This window comes from Aethalodelphis obliquidens, unplaced genomic scaffold, assembly GCF_003676395.1.
Source record: "Aethalodelphis obliquidens isolate GAN/ISIS:26980383/991018 unplaced genomic scaffold, ASM367639v1 scaffold5, whole genome shotgun sequence".
Lineage (NCBI taxonomy): Eukaryota > Metazoa > Chordata > Mammalia > Artiodactyla > Delphinidae > Aethalodelphis > Aethalodelphis obliquidens.
The window spans coordinates 14,196,139-14,212,632 of record NW_020837949.1 but is presented as its reverse complement, the minus strand read 5'-3'; the positions used below and the strand labels follow the sequence as shown (position 1 = coordinate 14,212,632).

General features: G+C 35.8%; 1 protein-coding gene across 5 annotated transcripts in view; it reads left to right on the top strand.

Moving 5' to 3' along the window:
- LUC7L2 (LUC7 like 2, pre-mRNA splicing factor) overlaps nt 1–16,494 on the top strand; it is a 57,249-nt gene that overhangs the window by 35,461 nt on the left and 5,294 nt on the right. For all 5 annotated transcript variants that reach the window (XM_027101760.1, XM_027101762.1, XM_027101765.1 and 2 more), the window contains 5 exons: nt 1,248–1,358; nt 5,104–5,247; nt 9,355–9,531; nt 10,963–11,054; nt 13,204–13,233. In XM_027101760.1, the coding sequence (XP_026957561.1) occupies nt 1,248–1,358; nt 5,104–5,247; nt 9,355–9,531; nt 10,963–11,054; nt 13,204–13,233 (554 nt within the window). The remainder of the gene's footprint in view (nt 1–1,247; nt 1,359–5,103; nt 5,248–9,354; nt 9,532–10,962; nt 11,055–13,203; nt 13,234–16,494) is intronic.

Below are 16,494 nucleotides of genomic sequence, written 5' to 3'. Positions count from 1 at the left end.
TATTTCTCTGCAGTAAGATATGAAAGTCTAAATCGGTTGGTTTGGGAATAAATCTTTAAAGTTTACTTTTAAATGAATTATTATTTAATTATAGATATATTAATATATGCCCAATGAGTGTCTTTTATATAAATATTGACCTGGATTTTTGCAGTGTAGACACTTCTAAAATTCTCAGTGGTTTATCCTTTGAGAAAAGGGCAAGTTTTTCTGATTGTAACATTTTCATTGTGAAAAATTTGAAAAGCACATGAAAACAGATTATTAAAAATTATCCGTATATTCAGAAATAATTACTGTTAACATTTAATGTATGCTCTTCCATTTTTTCTATGCTACTTTATTTTACAAAAATGAGATCTTGCTGCATTTAACGTTTTGTAACTTTTTATTTACAAATAAATCATGACCATTTTCTTATATCCTTAACGTGTTCTACTAACACCTTTTTTAAATGGCTGAGGATTAAATTTTCCAAGTGTTACCTGGATATTTAGGGTATTTACAACTTTTCACCATTAAAAATAACACTGTGAAGAACATCTTTGAATATTAATTTCTCCATATACCTCTGATTACTTTCCTTTTTTTAAAAATTTTATTTATTTATTTATATTTATTTATGGCTGTGTTGGGTCTTCGTTTCTGTGCGAGGGCTTTCTCTAGTTGTGGCAAGCGGGGGCTACTCTTCATCGCAGTGCGCGGGCCTCTCACTATCGTGGCCTCTCCCGTTGCGGAGCACAGGCTCTGGACGCGCAGGCTCAGCGGCCATGGCTCACGGGGCTAGTTGCTCCGCGGCATGTGGGATCCTCCCAGACCAGGGCTCCAGCCCGTGTCCCCTGCATTGGCAGGCAGATTCTCAACCACTGCGCCACCAGGGAAGCCCTGATTACTTTCTTAAAACAGATTTCTAGAAGTAAAATTACTAAGTCGGGTCATTTTTAAAGCTTTTGATAACGATTACCTTGGTCCCTTTTTATAAAGGCTGTGCTAGCTTGTGCTTCCTTCAGCAGAGCGTGAGAGTGGCAGTTTCCTTATAGGCTTACCTTTCCTGGGAATTATTTATGTCTATTCTTTGTCAATTTGATAGATGATGAATAGGTTTTCAATTTGTAACTGAACCCAGTTTTGTTATTTTTTTATTCCCATGGTAGCATTTTAAATAATAAAGTTTAACTTGTGAGTAAAGATATTCATGAATAAGATGACTTCTCTTGCAGTAATTGTCTTTTAATTAAACTTTGTAGGCTATGGATCATCTGCAGTCGTTCATTGCAGACTGTGATCGAAGAACAGAAGTGGCTAAGAAACGATTAGCAGAAACTCAGGAAGAGATCAGTGCTGAAGTTGCAGCAAAGGTAAGATTTTCAATCATTTCATTAATACAAAGTATAGTTCTACCTCACTACTTTTGTTTTAACTTTTTATTTTGAAATAATTACATCCATAGGAGATTGCAAAGACATATATAGGGAAATTTTACATACTCTTCCTTTAGCCTCCCCTAGGTTAACATCTTACACAACTACAGTACAGTATCATAAGCCAATAAATTGGTATTGGGCCAATCCTTACATTTAATTCAGATTTCACCAGTTAGGCATATGTGTGTATAGCTCTGTGCAGTTTCATCACGTGTTCCTTGGGTAACTACCACCATAATTAAGTTACTTAACTGTGTAGCATCACCACATACTCCCTTGTGTTACCCCTTTAGAGCCACACCCATTCCCCACTAGGCCCTGGCCACCACTAATGTATTTTCCATCTCTATAATTATGTAATATCATTGAATATTATGTAAGTGGAATCATGCAGTATGTATCCTTTTGAGACTGGCTTTTTTCACTCAACACAACTTCCTTACTATTCATACAGGTTGTTCATCAGTAGTTCATTCCTTTTTATTTTTGAGTATTCCATGGTATGTATATACCACAGGTTAACCATTCATATATTGAAGGACATTTGGGAAGGACATTGCGGTTATTGGCTAATACCAATAAAGCTGCAGTAAATCTTTACGTACAGATTTTTGTGCGGACATACGTTTTCATTTCTGTGGGATAAATGCCCAAGGATACAGTTATTGGATCATTTAGTAAATATATTTTTAGTTTTGAAAGCAAGTGCCAAACTGTTTTCTAGAGTGGCTGCACCATTTTACATTGCTGCCAGCAGTGTTAGTGACCCAGCTTCTCCACATCATGCCAGCGTTTGATGGTGTCACTATGTTTCTTTCTTCTCTTTTTTTTTTTTTTTTTTTTTTTGGCCGTGCGGTGTGGCATGTGGGATTTTAGTTCCCCGACCAGGGATCAAACCTGTGCCCCCTGCATTGGGAGTGTGGAGTCTTAACCACTGGACCGCCAGGGAAGTGCCACTGTGTTTCATTTTAATCATTCTGAAAGGTGTGTGGGTATACCTTACTGCAGTTTCAGTTTGCATTTCCCTAATGACTACTGATGCTGAACATTTTTTTCACGTGCTTATTTGCCAACTGTATAACCTCTTTTGTATAACCTCTTCAGTGAAATGTTTGTGTATGTCTTATGCCCATTTTCCAGATGGATTGCTCATATTTTTAATGTTGAGTTTTGAGTATTCTTCAGATGTTCTACGCTACTCACTGCCTTTTAAAAATGTTTTGTTGACTACTTATATGCAAAAAGTAAATAGAAAAGTACAGTGAACCCCAATGGATTCGAAGCCATCAGTCTTGTGCTATTGTTTCATTATTTTAAAAGCAAATTCTAGACGTCATATCATTTCACCTCTTAAACATAACCACAAAATTACATCCATAAAGGTAACAATTTTTAAAAATTATCCAATATCCAGAATGTGTTCATTTTTCCTGAGTAGAGTTGGTTTGTTGAATCAGAATTCAAAGTCCACATATTGACTTTTGTTGGTTTGACTTACTACTTTATTCAGTAGAGTCTGGCACATTTTATGAAAACGCAGAATGGAGACAAAGTTACTCAGAGTTTAGGTGACGTGATTAAATATAGTGCTCATATATGTGTGTACAAAGGGAAATGGATTCCTTTGTTTGAGGAGAGGGTTACCTTTAACCAACTTTTTCTGGAAAGTTCCCTTAAGATGGGGACTATAAAGATGGGTATCCTAAAGTACAAGGAATCTCATTTCTCATGGTTGAAAGAGATGCACAGGTGTTGGCTAGACCCCAGCTGTACTGATTTATACAGTATTGTATTGGTTATATATCACCACAAAAATGCTGTTTAACAGACTACCTCAAAACTTAAAACATTAAATATTTATGTAGCCCGTGAGTCTATAATCAGTGACTTAGGCTGAACTTGACTGGGCAGTCATTCCTATCTCAGCTGGGCTCACTCACATGTCTTCCAGTCGGCTGGAGGCTGCTGAACTATGGCCTAGAAGGCTAGCCTGGCCATGTTCCCATGGTGGTAGCAGAGGTGCAAAAGTATCAAGCCCAGTCATACAAGCATTTTTTAAGCCTTCCCCTATGTCATGTCTGCTACCGTCCTGTTAACTAAGCCAGTTACATGGCCAGGTTCAGAGTCAGCGTATGATGGCACTCAGTTACGTAGCAAAGGGCACAGATGCAGGAAGGGTGAAGAGTTTTGGTCGTTAATGCAGTCATTCTGTGGCAGGTATTTACAGAAGATAACATTTTGTTAAAAGTGGTAGGATAATGATAACAGAGTTGGGGATTTCTTTGAGGGACAAATATATTGGATTGAGGTAAATTTAAGAAGGAAAGATTACTGGCACACTGCTTTGTTGGGACTGGATGTCCATTTCAAATCAAAACCTTCTTTGCAGAACTTGCCTGGTAGTCCAGTGGTTAAGAATCCTTCTTCCAATGCAGGGGGCACGGGTTTGATCCCTGGTGAGGGAACTTAAGATCCCACATGCCATGGGGCAACTAAGCCCACGCGCTGCAATGACTGAGCCCGCACTCCACAACTAAGACCCAGTGCAGCCAAAGGCGAAAACAAAAACTTCTTTACTAATATTATTGGCCACACAGGCTGAGTACTTATTTTGTAGCCAAAGTAAAGACTGTGTTTATGTTATCATATGCTGTTAAAACAATAAGAATGAACTAGATTCCCACGATGATGGTGGTGGTGAGGAGGAGGCATATCAGAACGCAAGGCAAGAATTAATCCTAATGGAAAGACATGGACTAAGAGAGAAGGGTGCCATGCTTGTCTACTGAATATCAGTAACGTGCTGCGTGCATGTACAGGCACGTTTTCTCGTTTCTCACAACTTTGTGAGATTATCCGTACTTCTCAGATGAGGAAGTAGATTCAGGTTACGTAATATGGCCAAAATTGCATGGCTGTCAATTGGTTTGGCAGTTGGACTCTAAAGCCATATCTTTGCTTTAAAGAACATCCTCCAGTTCATTTCTTTTACTCATGTTTGAGCATATGCTATTTCTTGGGCATTGGAAATACAAAAATGGTATATAGATATCTTTAAAGTGGTGTGATATATATAAAAGTAATGGTCATAGAAGATACAAAGATGGCACGAAGGAGGGTATTTGCCCTCTCTGCTTAAGTGTCTTAAGTGAGGGTAAGGTGTGGTGATTGATTGTTCACCAGTGCTTCACATAATAGACTCTTGAGTTGAATCTTACTGAATAGACAGACATACACTAGGCAGGTAAGGGAGGTAATGGACGACATCGCAGGAAGAGGGAGCAGTACGTGCAAAGTCACAGAGGAAGAAAACAACAGGGTAAGTTTGGGAAACTAAATATAAGTGTAGATTTGTTGTGAAGTTGGAGAACAGAAAGAGATAGTTTGGAAAGGTACAGAGAGCCAAATTGTGTACAAAAATGTATTTTATACTTGGAATGCACTGCCGGAGCAGAGGTTGAGAAGTAATAGTTACATTGAGATCAGTTGTACCCCTGAATTCACTGAAGTAAAGGCAGGCAGGCTCAAAACATCTTGATGTCCCACCAGTTCATTTATGATACGCTCAGAAAGCATTAGTTATACTCATATTGCCTTAGATAATTTATGTCTTTCATGCAATATTTTGAACTTTGGTACATTCTGCTTTTTATTCATGATCTTTTCTGATTCTCTCCAGGCAGAACGTGTTCATGAGTTAAATGAAGAAATCGGTAAATTGTTGGCTAAGGTGGAACAGCTAGGAGCTGAAGGGAATGTGGAGGAATCCCAGAAAGTAATGGATGAAGTAGAGAAAGCACGGGCAAAGAAAAGAGAAGCAGAGGTAACTAAATTCTTTATGGTAGTTTATAGAGCCTTAGTGTCTGTACTTCCTAAAGAACATATATTTGACTAGAAATTATTGAAAAATTACTACTATTAAAGGAAATTTAAACCAGTTTAAAAATATTTAACTAGTTTGTATCATACTAATGGGTTGTATATCAAAATTAGTGGTTGTTTTGGAATTTAGAGTCATTGATCCTATTGAAATTTATAACTAGTAAATGAAATTAACTAAACTAGCTAGTCATACACAACAGTCTCACACACAATCCACACACGTGCAGTCTTCATATACATGGGCACTATGATACCCTACCCCCTACTCCATGGCCCATGCAACTATAGTATTCTCCCTTCTTACTTAGTACAGTCTGCTAACACATTGGGAGCCTCCTCTCATTCTTCCTCCACAGCACAGATCAAAATCTGATATCCTGCAGGCAAAGTTCTATTTTGTTTGGTCCCCCTGATATTTTTTAGAAAATCGAATGCCTTTGGATGAAAGTGTACTCTCCCCTTTACCATAGTCTCCATTGTTCCTAACTGTATCACACCTGGGTTTAATTTTTTCTTACTATCTAGCCTTTTAAGGCAGGAGCTCAGATAATTGGTTTATTTTTTAATTTTATTGAAGTATAGTTTATTTACAATGTGTTAATTTCTGCTCTGTGGCAAAGTGACTCGGTTATACATATGTATTGTTTTCTATTCTGTTTTATCACAGGATATTGAATACAGTTCCCTGTGCTCTACAGTAGGACCTTGTTGTTTATGCATCCTATGTATACTAGTTTGCACCTGCTAATCCCAAGCTCCCAATCCTCCCTCCCCACACCCCTTAGATCATTGATTTTAGACCATTTAATGCTGTAAGTTTTCTTCTAAGCACGACGATAGCTTAGAAGGTATGAAACAGATTTTCATATATTGTGTTTTTATTTTCATTCATTTCTAAATATTTGCTAATATTGCTTTGTGATTTCTTTTTTAACTTGTGGGTTTTGAAGGCATGTGTTTAGTTTTTACATATTTGAATTTGTTTTTTGTTTGTTCTTTTCAGATTTTTTCTGTTAATTTTAATTCAATTCTGTTGTGGTCAGAGAACATGTGGTGTGATTTCAGTTTTCTTAAATATGTCAATACTCGTTTTGTGGCCCTGCATATGGTCTGTCTTGGTGAACTTTCCATCTGTACTTGAGAAGAATGATATTCTGCCTTGTTAAATGGAGTGTTCTATAAATGTCAATTGAGTCAAGGTAGTTAATAGATTTTTTCAAGTCTTCTGTATCCTATTGAGTTTTCTGCCTATGAGAGGAGCGTTGAAGTCTCTATAGTTGTGGATTTGTTTATTTATGCTTTTCATTTTGTCAGTTTTTGTTTTATTTTGAAGCTCTGTTATTAGGCTAATTTAGGAGTGTTGTATCTTTTGATTAATTTAACCCTTTATTATTTTGACATGTCCTTCTCTGTCCCTGTTAATGTCCCTTGTTTTGAAATCTCCTTTATCTTACGTTAATAAAAGACTCTCCAGCTTTCTTCATAAGTTAAGTTGTGTACTGTAAACCCTAGAGAAACCACTGGAGGGGAGAAAAGAGTTATAACTAATAGTAGCAATAAAATGGAATCCTAAAAAATACTTAATCCAAAAGAAAGGCAGGAGAAAAGGAACAAACAACAGATTGGACATATAGAAAATAAATAGTGGGATGGTAGACTTAAACCCAGTGTACCAATAATTACATTAAATGTAAATGGTCTCAATAATCCAATTAAAAAGCAGAGATTGTGAGACTAGATTTAAAACAAAACAACAACAAAAAACCCCTACAAGACTTAGCTATATACTAGCTACAAGAAACCCACTCTAAATACAAAGACACAGATTAAAGGTTCTAGGCTGGGAAAAGATATACCAAGTAGCCATTCTAGATAGTTTTAATGTCTTAATATTAGGATTTCTTGAAATGTAGTTAATGTCAATCCAGAAAATAAATACTATGAATTTTAAAATGCACGAAGTATTTTATAGCTAGTTTATTTCCCCAGAAGACTCTTGGGTAATGAAGCCAGCAATCATTATTACTTTCCTTCCATATATTGGAGTTTTCATAAAACTTCATATATATACACTTGGTGATTTACTAGTATTACCCAGTAGCTCAATATTGTTAGCCTGTTATGTATTATCAGTTGATTTTTACTTAGGACAGTGCATTAAAATGTTTACTTTCCTATTATAGATTGTGTTCAACTGTACGTAATAGGAAACTTAACTTACAATGACTGAACCAAAGAAGGGTTTTGTTTTTCTCATTTAATAAATACTTGAGGTTAGGAAGCCTGGGGCTGGTACAGTAGCTCCATGATGCCATCTAGCATACAAGCTACTTCTAACTTTAAGTTCAGCCATCCTTACTATGTGGATTCATCTTTATGCTTATCAGTTTGTGGTAGCACTATGGCCACTAAGCGTAAAGCCTTTCCTCTATGTGTAAGTAGAAAGAGGAGGAATAACAAGGCACAAAAGTTGAGTTGACTCGTCTTGTGTGTTGTGTTTTCAGTTTTCCTTTTAAAAATTTTTTTATTTTGAAATATTTTAAGAAAAGTTAACACATCGTGTGAAGAATTCCCCTATGTCCTTCACCCAGACTCTTCAACATTTTACCACATTTGCTTTATCATTTTCTTCCTACAGGAGTGTGTGTGTATATTTTAACTGTTTGACAATAAGTTATAAATATGCTGCCTCTTTATCCCTAGATACTTCAATGTGTATTTCTTAAAAACAAGGATATTTTATTATATAACCACAGTACTGTTATCTGAATTAAGAAGTAACATTGATACAGTACTATTAATTAATCTGAAGACTTTGTTCAGTTTTTGCCAGTTGTCCCAATAATGTTCGTTTTGAGAAAAGAAAATTTTTTTTGTTTAAGATCCAGTCCAGGATCACGTATTGCATTTAGTTATGTTTCTCTAGAGTCTAATATAATCTGGTACCTCAGTCTTCGTTTTACATGATCTTGACAGTTTTGAAAAGTATAGGCTAGTTATTCTGTAAAATGTCCTTCACTTTGGATTTGTCTAATAGTTCTTTCTCATTAGATTTTTGAGAGGAATACCACTGAAATAATGCTACAGCCTTATCAAAAGGCATGTGTTAGTGGTTTGTTCATTTCTGGTGAGGTTACCTATTTTTCCACTGTGAAGTTACTGTGTTTCCCTTTTGTAATTAATAAGTGTCTTGGTATTGACATTGTAAGTATTCTGTTTTCCATTGCTTCTTGATCCACAGGTTATAGCAGCTGTTGATGATTTTCGTCTGAATCTGTTGACTCCTTTTTAAAGAACTTTCCTGTAGATTCTGTCAAGCAGTGTCCACTTATATCTCCTTAGCAAAAGCTACATGGAAGCTTGGAAATGTAATGTTTTTAGCTGGCCATGCTGCTGCCTCAAACAAAAATCAGAATCCTGTTAATAAGGAAAAAGAGTAGAGTGGATACGCAAATCCACTAATATTTATTATTTCATTAATGAACTTAATATAAATAAAATGATTTGAGTACAAGACATCTTAATCTCCATAAGACACCTTTCATCTTTGTCTTTAGAGCTACTCTGTTTGATGGGAAGTCTTATCATTTGTACGCCCTGTCTGCATTTACATAGGGGGGAAATGATATGTGGGCAGGAAGGCAGTGGAAGGAAGCTGTAATAGTATGGATGACATGCAGTCCTTTTCCCCAAGCATGAGCGACTGCTGCTTCCTTGATCCTTCACTGATGTATACTTTTGGGGTTGCTACATCTCATTTTTAACGAAAATTATAGAAAACAGAACATTGAGAAAGCCTTTTAAGAAAGTTGTATCATGTTACTGTTATGGTATTTCTTGACAAAAGAGGCTCTGATCTTTCATTTCCAATGGAGAAGTCCCGAGGACAGAGGATTGGGGTAATGGGGAATCTGTAATATTCGTGACAAAATAGTCATGCTTTTGTGTGTTCATTAGAAACATTTTTGGTATAAACATAGTGTATTTTGTGTAATTGTATGATTTTAATGCAGTTTATATGAACATTGTTTCTGTCACTTTTGTTTAGGAAGTTTATCGGAATTCTATGCCAGCTTCCAGTTTCCAGCAGCAGAAACTTCGAGTCTGTGAAGTTTGCTCTGCCTATTTAGGTCTTCATGATAATGACAGACGACTGGCTGATCATTTTGGGGGTAAACTGCACCTGGGATTTATTGAAATAAGAGAGAAGCTTGAAGAATTAAAGGTACATTGGTAAATTAATATCCCTCACTTCATCCAATATAGCCACTCATTCTTTTGATCTGTGTAAGTTGTCTTTTTGTGTAGTATTCTTGATTGTGATTCAAGACTATTCTTTTTTTTTTTCCAAGACTATTCTTAACTGTGATTCTGTTAACAATTCATACTGAATAGTGTAGGATTGTAAATGGAAATACCAGCTTGTTTAATGGATGATATCTGAGAAACAGACTTTAAAAATCCTCTTACTCTGGGAGGAAGTACTATTTTGTCTTGGATACGATGTTGAATTAGGGAGGAACCTTGCAAACTGGGTTCTAAAATAATGCCTAAAATTTCCAGTGATACTTTCTTTTTTTAATAAAACGAATAGTAATTTAGTATGATGTTTACTTTAAAGGAAGATTGAAAAAATGATCCAATATTTATTTGAAATTCGCAGTTCACTAAATAGCAAACTGGTAGGACCTCTAGTTTTATGCTTTTGCCCCCATTTCAGAAAGGACTTAGAAACCAATTTTTTAAAAAGGACAATCACTGTCGATTAAATATATAGGCTGTTGTGAGAAAGGCAACACAGCTCTTACTCGTCTGCTGAGTTCTGAGAAGATAAGCAAACAAAAAAAAAGGTTATTTCTAAAGAGGTGAACATAAGCAGAGTCAATGGAAAGGATCAATTTACTTTTCAACAATCTGATGTGGCTAGTTTTTTAAAAAAATGGTGGCACTGTAGCATTTTGTCATGAACTGAGGACTGTCTCAAAGATGGGAGACACTGGGAAGTGACTTTTTGTGCAGTTATCACTGAAATTAACCCAGGATCCATAGTTTGACATTTAAAATAATGTGGAATCAGAATCACCTAGACACGTCTCCGTATTTGTAGTTAACTGTGAGCTCGTCTCAGTATTTGGAGTAGCAAGGATGACCTTGGGTAAAGTTTTTGAAATTACAAAAAGAGTTTCACTAGAGCAAATGATTGTTTGGATTGAAGTTAAAACTCAAAAATGGTACCTAATTGGGAACCTTTGCAAATACAGACCTAGCAACAGAACTGTTCAGCATTTCACTGGTACTTTTTAAAAGCAGCAGCCTCAGGATTGTAACTAGAAGCCGACAGAAGACATTTCTATATTGGAAATCTTTAAAGAGTTTAGAATTCAGAAGACGTTAAGAGGAGAAAAATCTCGTAAAAGTGACTTTGAAATATTAAGAAGTCATGGAGAAACATGAAATTTTATATGGAAGGGGGGAAAGAGTTTGGAAACCAGACTTGTAAGCTTAATGATTATACCTGACAAAACTTCAAAATGAATTCTTATTAAAAACTTTTTAATGTTAGATATGGTAAAGTTTAGGATAATGCTCACTAAGAATGGGCCCAGTAAATAATGCTTCTCATTTAGTATTATTTGAACTGTCATTGTTTTTTAAGAGAGTTGTAGCTGAGAAGCAGGAGAAAAGAAACCAGGAACGCCTGAAAAGAAGAGAAGAAAGGGAGAGAGAAGAAAGGGAGAAGCTGAGGAGGTATGGAGTAATTGAGTAGTCCAAGTATCTGAAGTTGAATATCCCTGGTTCTAAAAAGAGATGTGATTATACAAGGTTGTAGATGTTAATAAATCTGGACATGAGAAATTTCTGTTTACTCTTAAAAATATTACCATGTGAAACAATGTTTATTCAAGTATGTTAACTTATGGCTGTTTAAGTTAAGGAGATTTCCTTCAAAATGTATGGAAGAGGGAATAATAATGATTGCTTCACATCTGTATGTTTAGTAAGATATATAACAAGGCCCTTTTCTAGCCCTCTGATTTTCATAATGGGCTAGCTTTGTACCAGGCTGGCATGGAACTATTTTATGATATATACTTGTTGATAGAAGGTTTGGGTATTTTTTTGTCCGCTTCTTTCATTGATTATTTTACATTGTACTTCGATTCTGTATTTCTTCAGTTTAGGAGCTATAAACTGTTAAAATTTTTATTCGTTTATTAATAGCTAAATGTGCACAATTCTTTTTATATTGACATTAGTTGATAAAATCATATTCTTCATATTTAGAATGTTTACATGTTCTGGGTCACTTTTACACATTGGCAGCAAGTTGTGTGGCATCATGTTTATAAATTCAGCAATTTTCAGATGGGAGGGGTATGCCACAAAACATTTACGTGTAGTTCTAACTTAATAGTGTTCCCTTAATTGTATTACGTATCTCTGAAATTTAAATACCTTCTCTTCAGCAGATGTCCCTAAATTAATTAAAATCTTTGATAATACAGGACTAGGTTATGTCAGCTTCTTTCAAGCTTTGATCCTGTTACACTCAGTCTATTTCAAGACATTTAAACTGACTTCATTTGTGTTACATGGCTTGTAACAGGTAATCTTTTTGCACTGTAATGACAAAACAAAACAAAGCTACATATGGACATGTTCCTGTTTAGAGGAACTGCTGTCATTCTTCCGTTGATATATATGTTCTTCATTTCCTGGTAAATTTTACCTCAGAGCTTTAGCTCTGTTCTCTTTTGTGTATACCAAGTTTCTGTGGAAATATTGCCCAGTATTGTAATATTTAAGACAATATGAATGGTATTTGAAATCTCAGTTGAAGCTAAAATTCAACAGACTATAGTGCCACTAGTATAAACTATTGAACCTGAGGTGATGGTCAAATGAAAAACAAAATTCTTTGCAGGACTACATTTTCACATAGGAAAGTACATCACCACATGACAAATGGCAAATTGCCTTTAACATTAGTTATAAAATGTTAACACTGTTTCAGAAGTGGACCTAAGTATGGAAGATGAGGAAATTACTAGTAAGTAGAAAATGACACACAAAATGGGATTCCACCTATGGTATTGAAAAGGATAATGATAAAAATTACTGTCACTTGATGCTTATGATGTGTCAGCCACTGCACTAAGAATTTACCTATATTCATCTAATACTTGAAAGCCCCCTGTGAAATTGTTATTACTATATCCCTCTTTTGCAAATGACAGACTAAGCTGAGGGAAGATACATAATCTGCCCAGGCCACACAGATAGTGAGTGATGGAAACAGTTAAGATTTACATCAGGCTGAATCCGAAGTCATGCTGCAACCATGGTATATATTCTCCACCAAAAACCCCCTGTGACTGACTTCCTAGTAACCGTAACGTTAGCTATTACTATCTGTTGAGCTTTAATTATGTGCTAGGAAATATGAAGAGTACTTTATATAAGAGTATTGTGTGTCATATTAAACATTGTATGATTGAATTGAGTGTTCTAGGGATTATAGTGTGAGGTGATAATTACAAAGTATTGTCTCACAGATCAGAAATTTTATTCTGTTCCCAGAGGGAAAGAAGAAATGACAGAGATAAAAATAACGAATTTTTTCCAGGCTAGGAGGTGGTTTTTGGAGATTTAGTGAGTTGTGTTGTGTTTTAGTCTTCTAGGAGCATATTCGTTTTTTTAGAGCCAGGTAGCCTAGGTAAGGGGAAGTCTGTAAAGTTTGTGGTGCCTTTTGGAAAAATTTGTGTACATACATACAAGCCTTATATTTATAAAACTAATGTAAAAATTAGAAATGAGGATGTAATTTTAACAGTACATTGTACCTTTTCTTCCTTTTTTATAGTTACTTTTCTAAAAATAGATTTTTTTTTTTTAGGTCTCGATCACATAGCAAGAATCCTAAAAGGTAGGTATTATACAAGATAAGTTGTGAAGCTGTGTTTTCCAAAGGCAGTTTTTATAGGTTAAATATCTTTCTTTAAATGAATGAGTAATTAGCACTCTTAATTCTTTTGTAGCTCACATTTGAGCAGTGTCATTTGGAAGTTGGTCAGAAGATACTCATGAGCTACAATTTAGTTTTATCAGAGTAAAATCACAAAGTGCCCTGGAGTATAGAGAAAGCTAAAAATATTTCAGAGCATTTTATTAAAATCTTCTTTAGAAGCTCAGAGTAAACATGTGACGGGATTTATTCTTAAAAATCAGTTTGGGTCGTACATCTAAGAAACACATTCTGAGAGGTTGTACCTGTTCAAAATATAAATAGTTGGATACATTTTGAATGAGGGAATCCATGGTGAGTTAATTAAGGGGGAAACGAAAATGTTTGTTTGCACCCAATCTAGACTTTGAGTTTATTACTTCTCCCCTTGTACAGTGATCCCAAAAAGCTTTGAAGGGGCATTTTTAAAATGCCCCTTTAAATAGAAAGAGGACAAGATAACACTTTGTTTTGACCTTTGGCACTAATACTTGTGGGCTTTGAAGCCTTTTTTTTTTAATACAGTTTTTACTAGTTTCTGACAATTTTTCTAAGGTGAGGAAACATGGTGCACTTCATCCTTAGTTCTTCACTTGCTGTTCTCTCATTCCCGTCTTGAGCCTTTTTTTTTTTTTTAATTTATTTTTGGCTGGGTTGGGTCTTTGTTGCTGCGCGCGGGCTTCTCATTGTGGTGGCTTCTCTTTGTTGCCGAGCACAGGCTCTAGGCGTGTGGGCTTCAGTAGTTGTGGCATGCGGGCTCAGTAGTTGTGGCTCTTGGGCTCTAGAGCACAGGTTCAGTAGTTGTGGCGCACGGGCTTAGTTGCTCGGCAGCATGTGGGAACTTCCCAGACCAGGGCTCGAACCCGTGTCCCCTGCATTGGCAGGTGGATTCTTAACCACTGCGTCACCAGGGAAGTCCCCTGAGCCTTTCTCAAATGAGTCCATGCCTACGCAGAGTGCCCTTTCTCATTTTTTTCAAATCCTACCATTCCTTATTCAAATCACATCTTCTTTTTTGAAACCTTCTGAGTATTCTTGACTCTGAAGAGTAACTGTTTCCCAAGAACTTTTTCCCTGTAAACTAGAGCATTTGTTGTTATGAAAGAAAAACCATCTATTAGATGTCCCTTGCTACTTTTTAGCATCTTTCAGCAGTATTTCTGCTTTAAACACTAAAAAACTAAGGCATGAAACAGGACCAGTTGTGTCAGCTAACTTATATTGTTGTTGAGTTTTTCAATCCAGGATGAGAAGTAGAAATATTAAATGACGATACTGTTCTTTTTTACCGGTTGGTTAATGCAAGCTTCTCCCTTTGTTGAAGAGAGATTTAAACTCTGTACATAGAACATCTTTAGATATTCAGGCCAGAAATTTAATTTCTATTACTCTAGTCCAAGCCACTTCTTACCTCACTATTTACAATAGCCTCTTAAGCAATTTCTTAATTTCTGTTTCTGTTGTCCACTCTCCTTCGCCTCAGTCTGTTTTTTACACATCGGCCAGAATGAGTTCTTTAAAAAGTGAAATAAATCATATCAGCCCTGTCTTCAAACCCTCTAAAGGTCTTCCATTTCATTCATAGAAGTTGAAATCCTCACCATGGCTTTATAGAGTGATCAGTGTGCCCTAGGGTAGTTACAGTTTATGTCTTGTCTCAGCATATTTATTAATAGCTCCCCCTTTCCCTTTGTATAATTTAATGTTGAGAGCATCCTGGTTTGAGTGACAAAGTACTTGGTCATCCTGCTTGTTAGACTCCTGATATTACTCTGCCTTGCTAATTTCATTGCAGCCAAAAGGGTTTCTTCTATTCTTTGGACATGTTGAACTTTCTCGCACCTTAGGGCCTTTGCACCCATGTTCCCTCTACCTGAAGCAGTCTTCTCTGCGCTGGCTGATGAGCTGATTTCCTTACTTCATTTCATCTTTGCTTAAATGTGATTTTATAAGAAAAGCCTTTCCTGCCTATTCGATACAAAAGATGACCACCTCCTTTCGTTCTACATTTTTACCCTTCTTTATTCCCTGACCTATCTTTATTTACTGCCTACATATCTGTGTAGGCCTCGTTCCGGAGTATAAGCTCCCTGAGGACTGTATTTGCTGCTCAGTCTCCCCAGTTCCTAGAGCAGCGCAGTAGGCACCCAGTAAATGGTGTTACTAGACAACTAGTAAAATGAAATTACGCGCTGGGAGAAATAATTTGTTATAATAGCTCAAAGTGAGTGATAAAAGAAAATATCATTTGATAAAAACTTGTATGGAATGAATTTTATCTTTTCCCTCTGTTTCTTTTCAGAAATATTTAATCGTGAAAGTACTCTATTTAGCTGTGGTTGTTACATCATCTGAATAATGTGCTTTTGAACTCACTCTTCTCATAATTTGATTAAATACCTCATTCTTTAAAGTGACTTAAAATTTTTAAAAGAGCTTTACTGAGGTTTAATTTACACTCCATACCATAAGTTTACCCATTTAAGTGTGCTGGTTAATGACTTTCAGTAAATTTAAAGTTGTACAGCTGTCACAATCCAGTTTAGAATGTTTCCATCACTTTGAAAGTGGCTGTTAACAAAATTCATACCTTTCTTCCCCGTTGTTTTCCCTTAAATGTTTTACGTCCTCTATATATGCCATCCTCATCCTGGCCGCAGACACAATACACAAGTTAGTTTTGTGACCCAGCGGAGGCTACAGAAGTGTTTTTCCTTCTCTGTACACCTACAAAAAGTAAATACTTTTTTTTTTTTGCAGTTAAAGTTCTCTAAAATGATTTATGCATGTTAATTTTTTCCTCCCAAATAAATTATATACTACTTGAATAGAGAACTGTCTTAACTGTTTTGATTACACTGACAAGGCACATTGTGGGCATTTAAACTTATTTCAATGGTCATATAACCTTTTCAATTCAGCAAGTTAGTAACTTTATCCTAAACAATATTCTTTATCATGTGTCTCCTTTCTGTCCATGTTCATCAGGTACATACTTTGTTTCTAAAGTGTACTAAAAATCTTAGAAGTTTAAATGAAATTGTCCATAAAGCATCTAGATAATACAATCCCTGGCATGTAATAGTGTTACAGATTGTTTCCTTCGTAAAAAATATTACTGATGTAAATTTATACAACACTGATTGACCTCTGAGAACTACTGTTTTTTTTTTACTGTTTAAT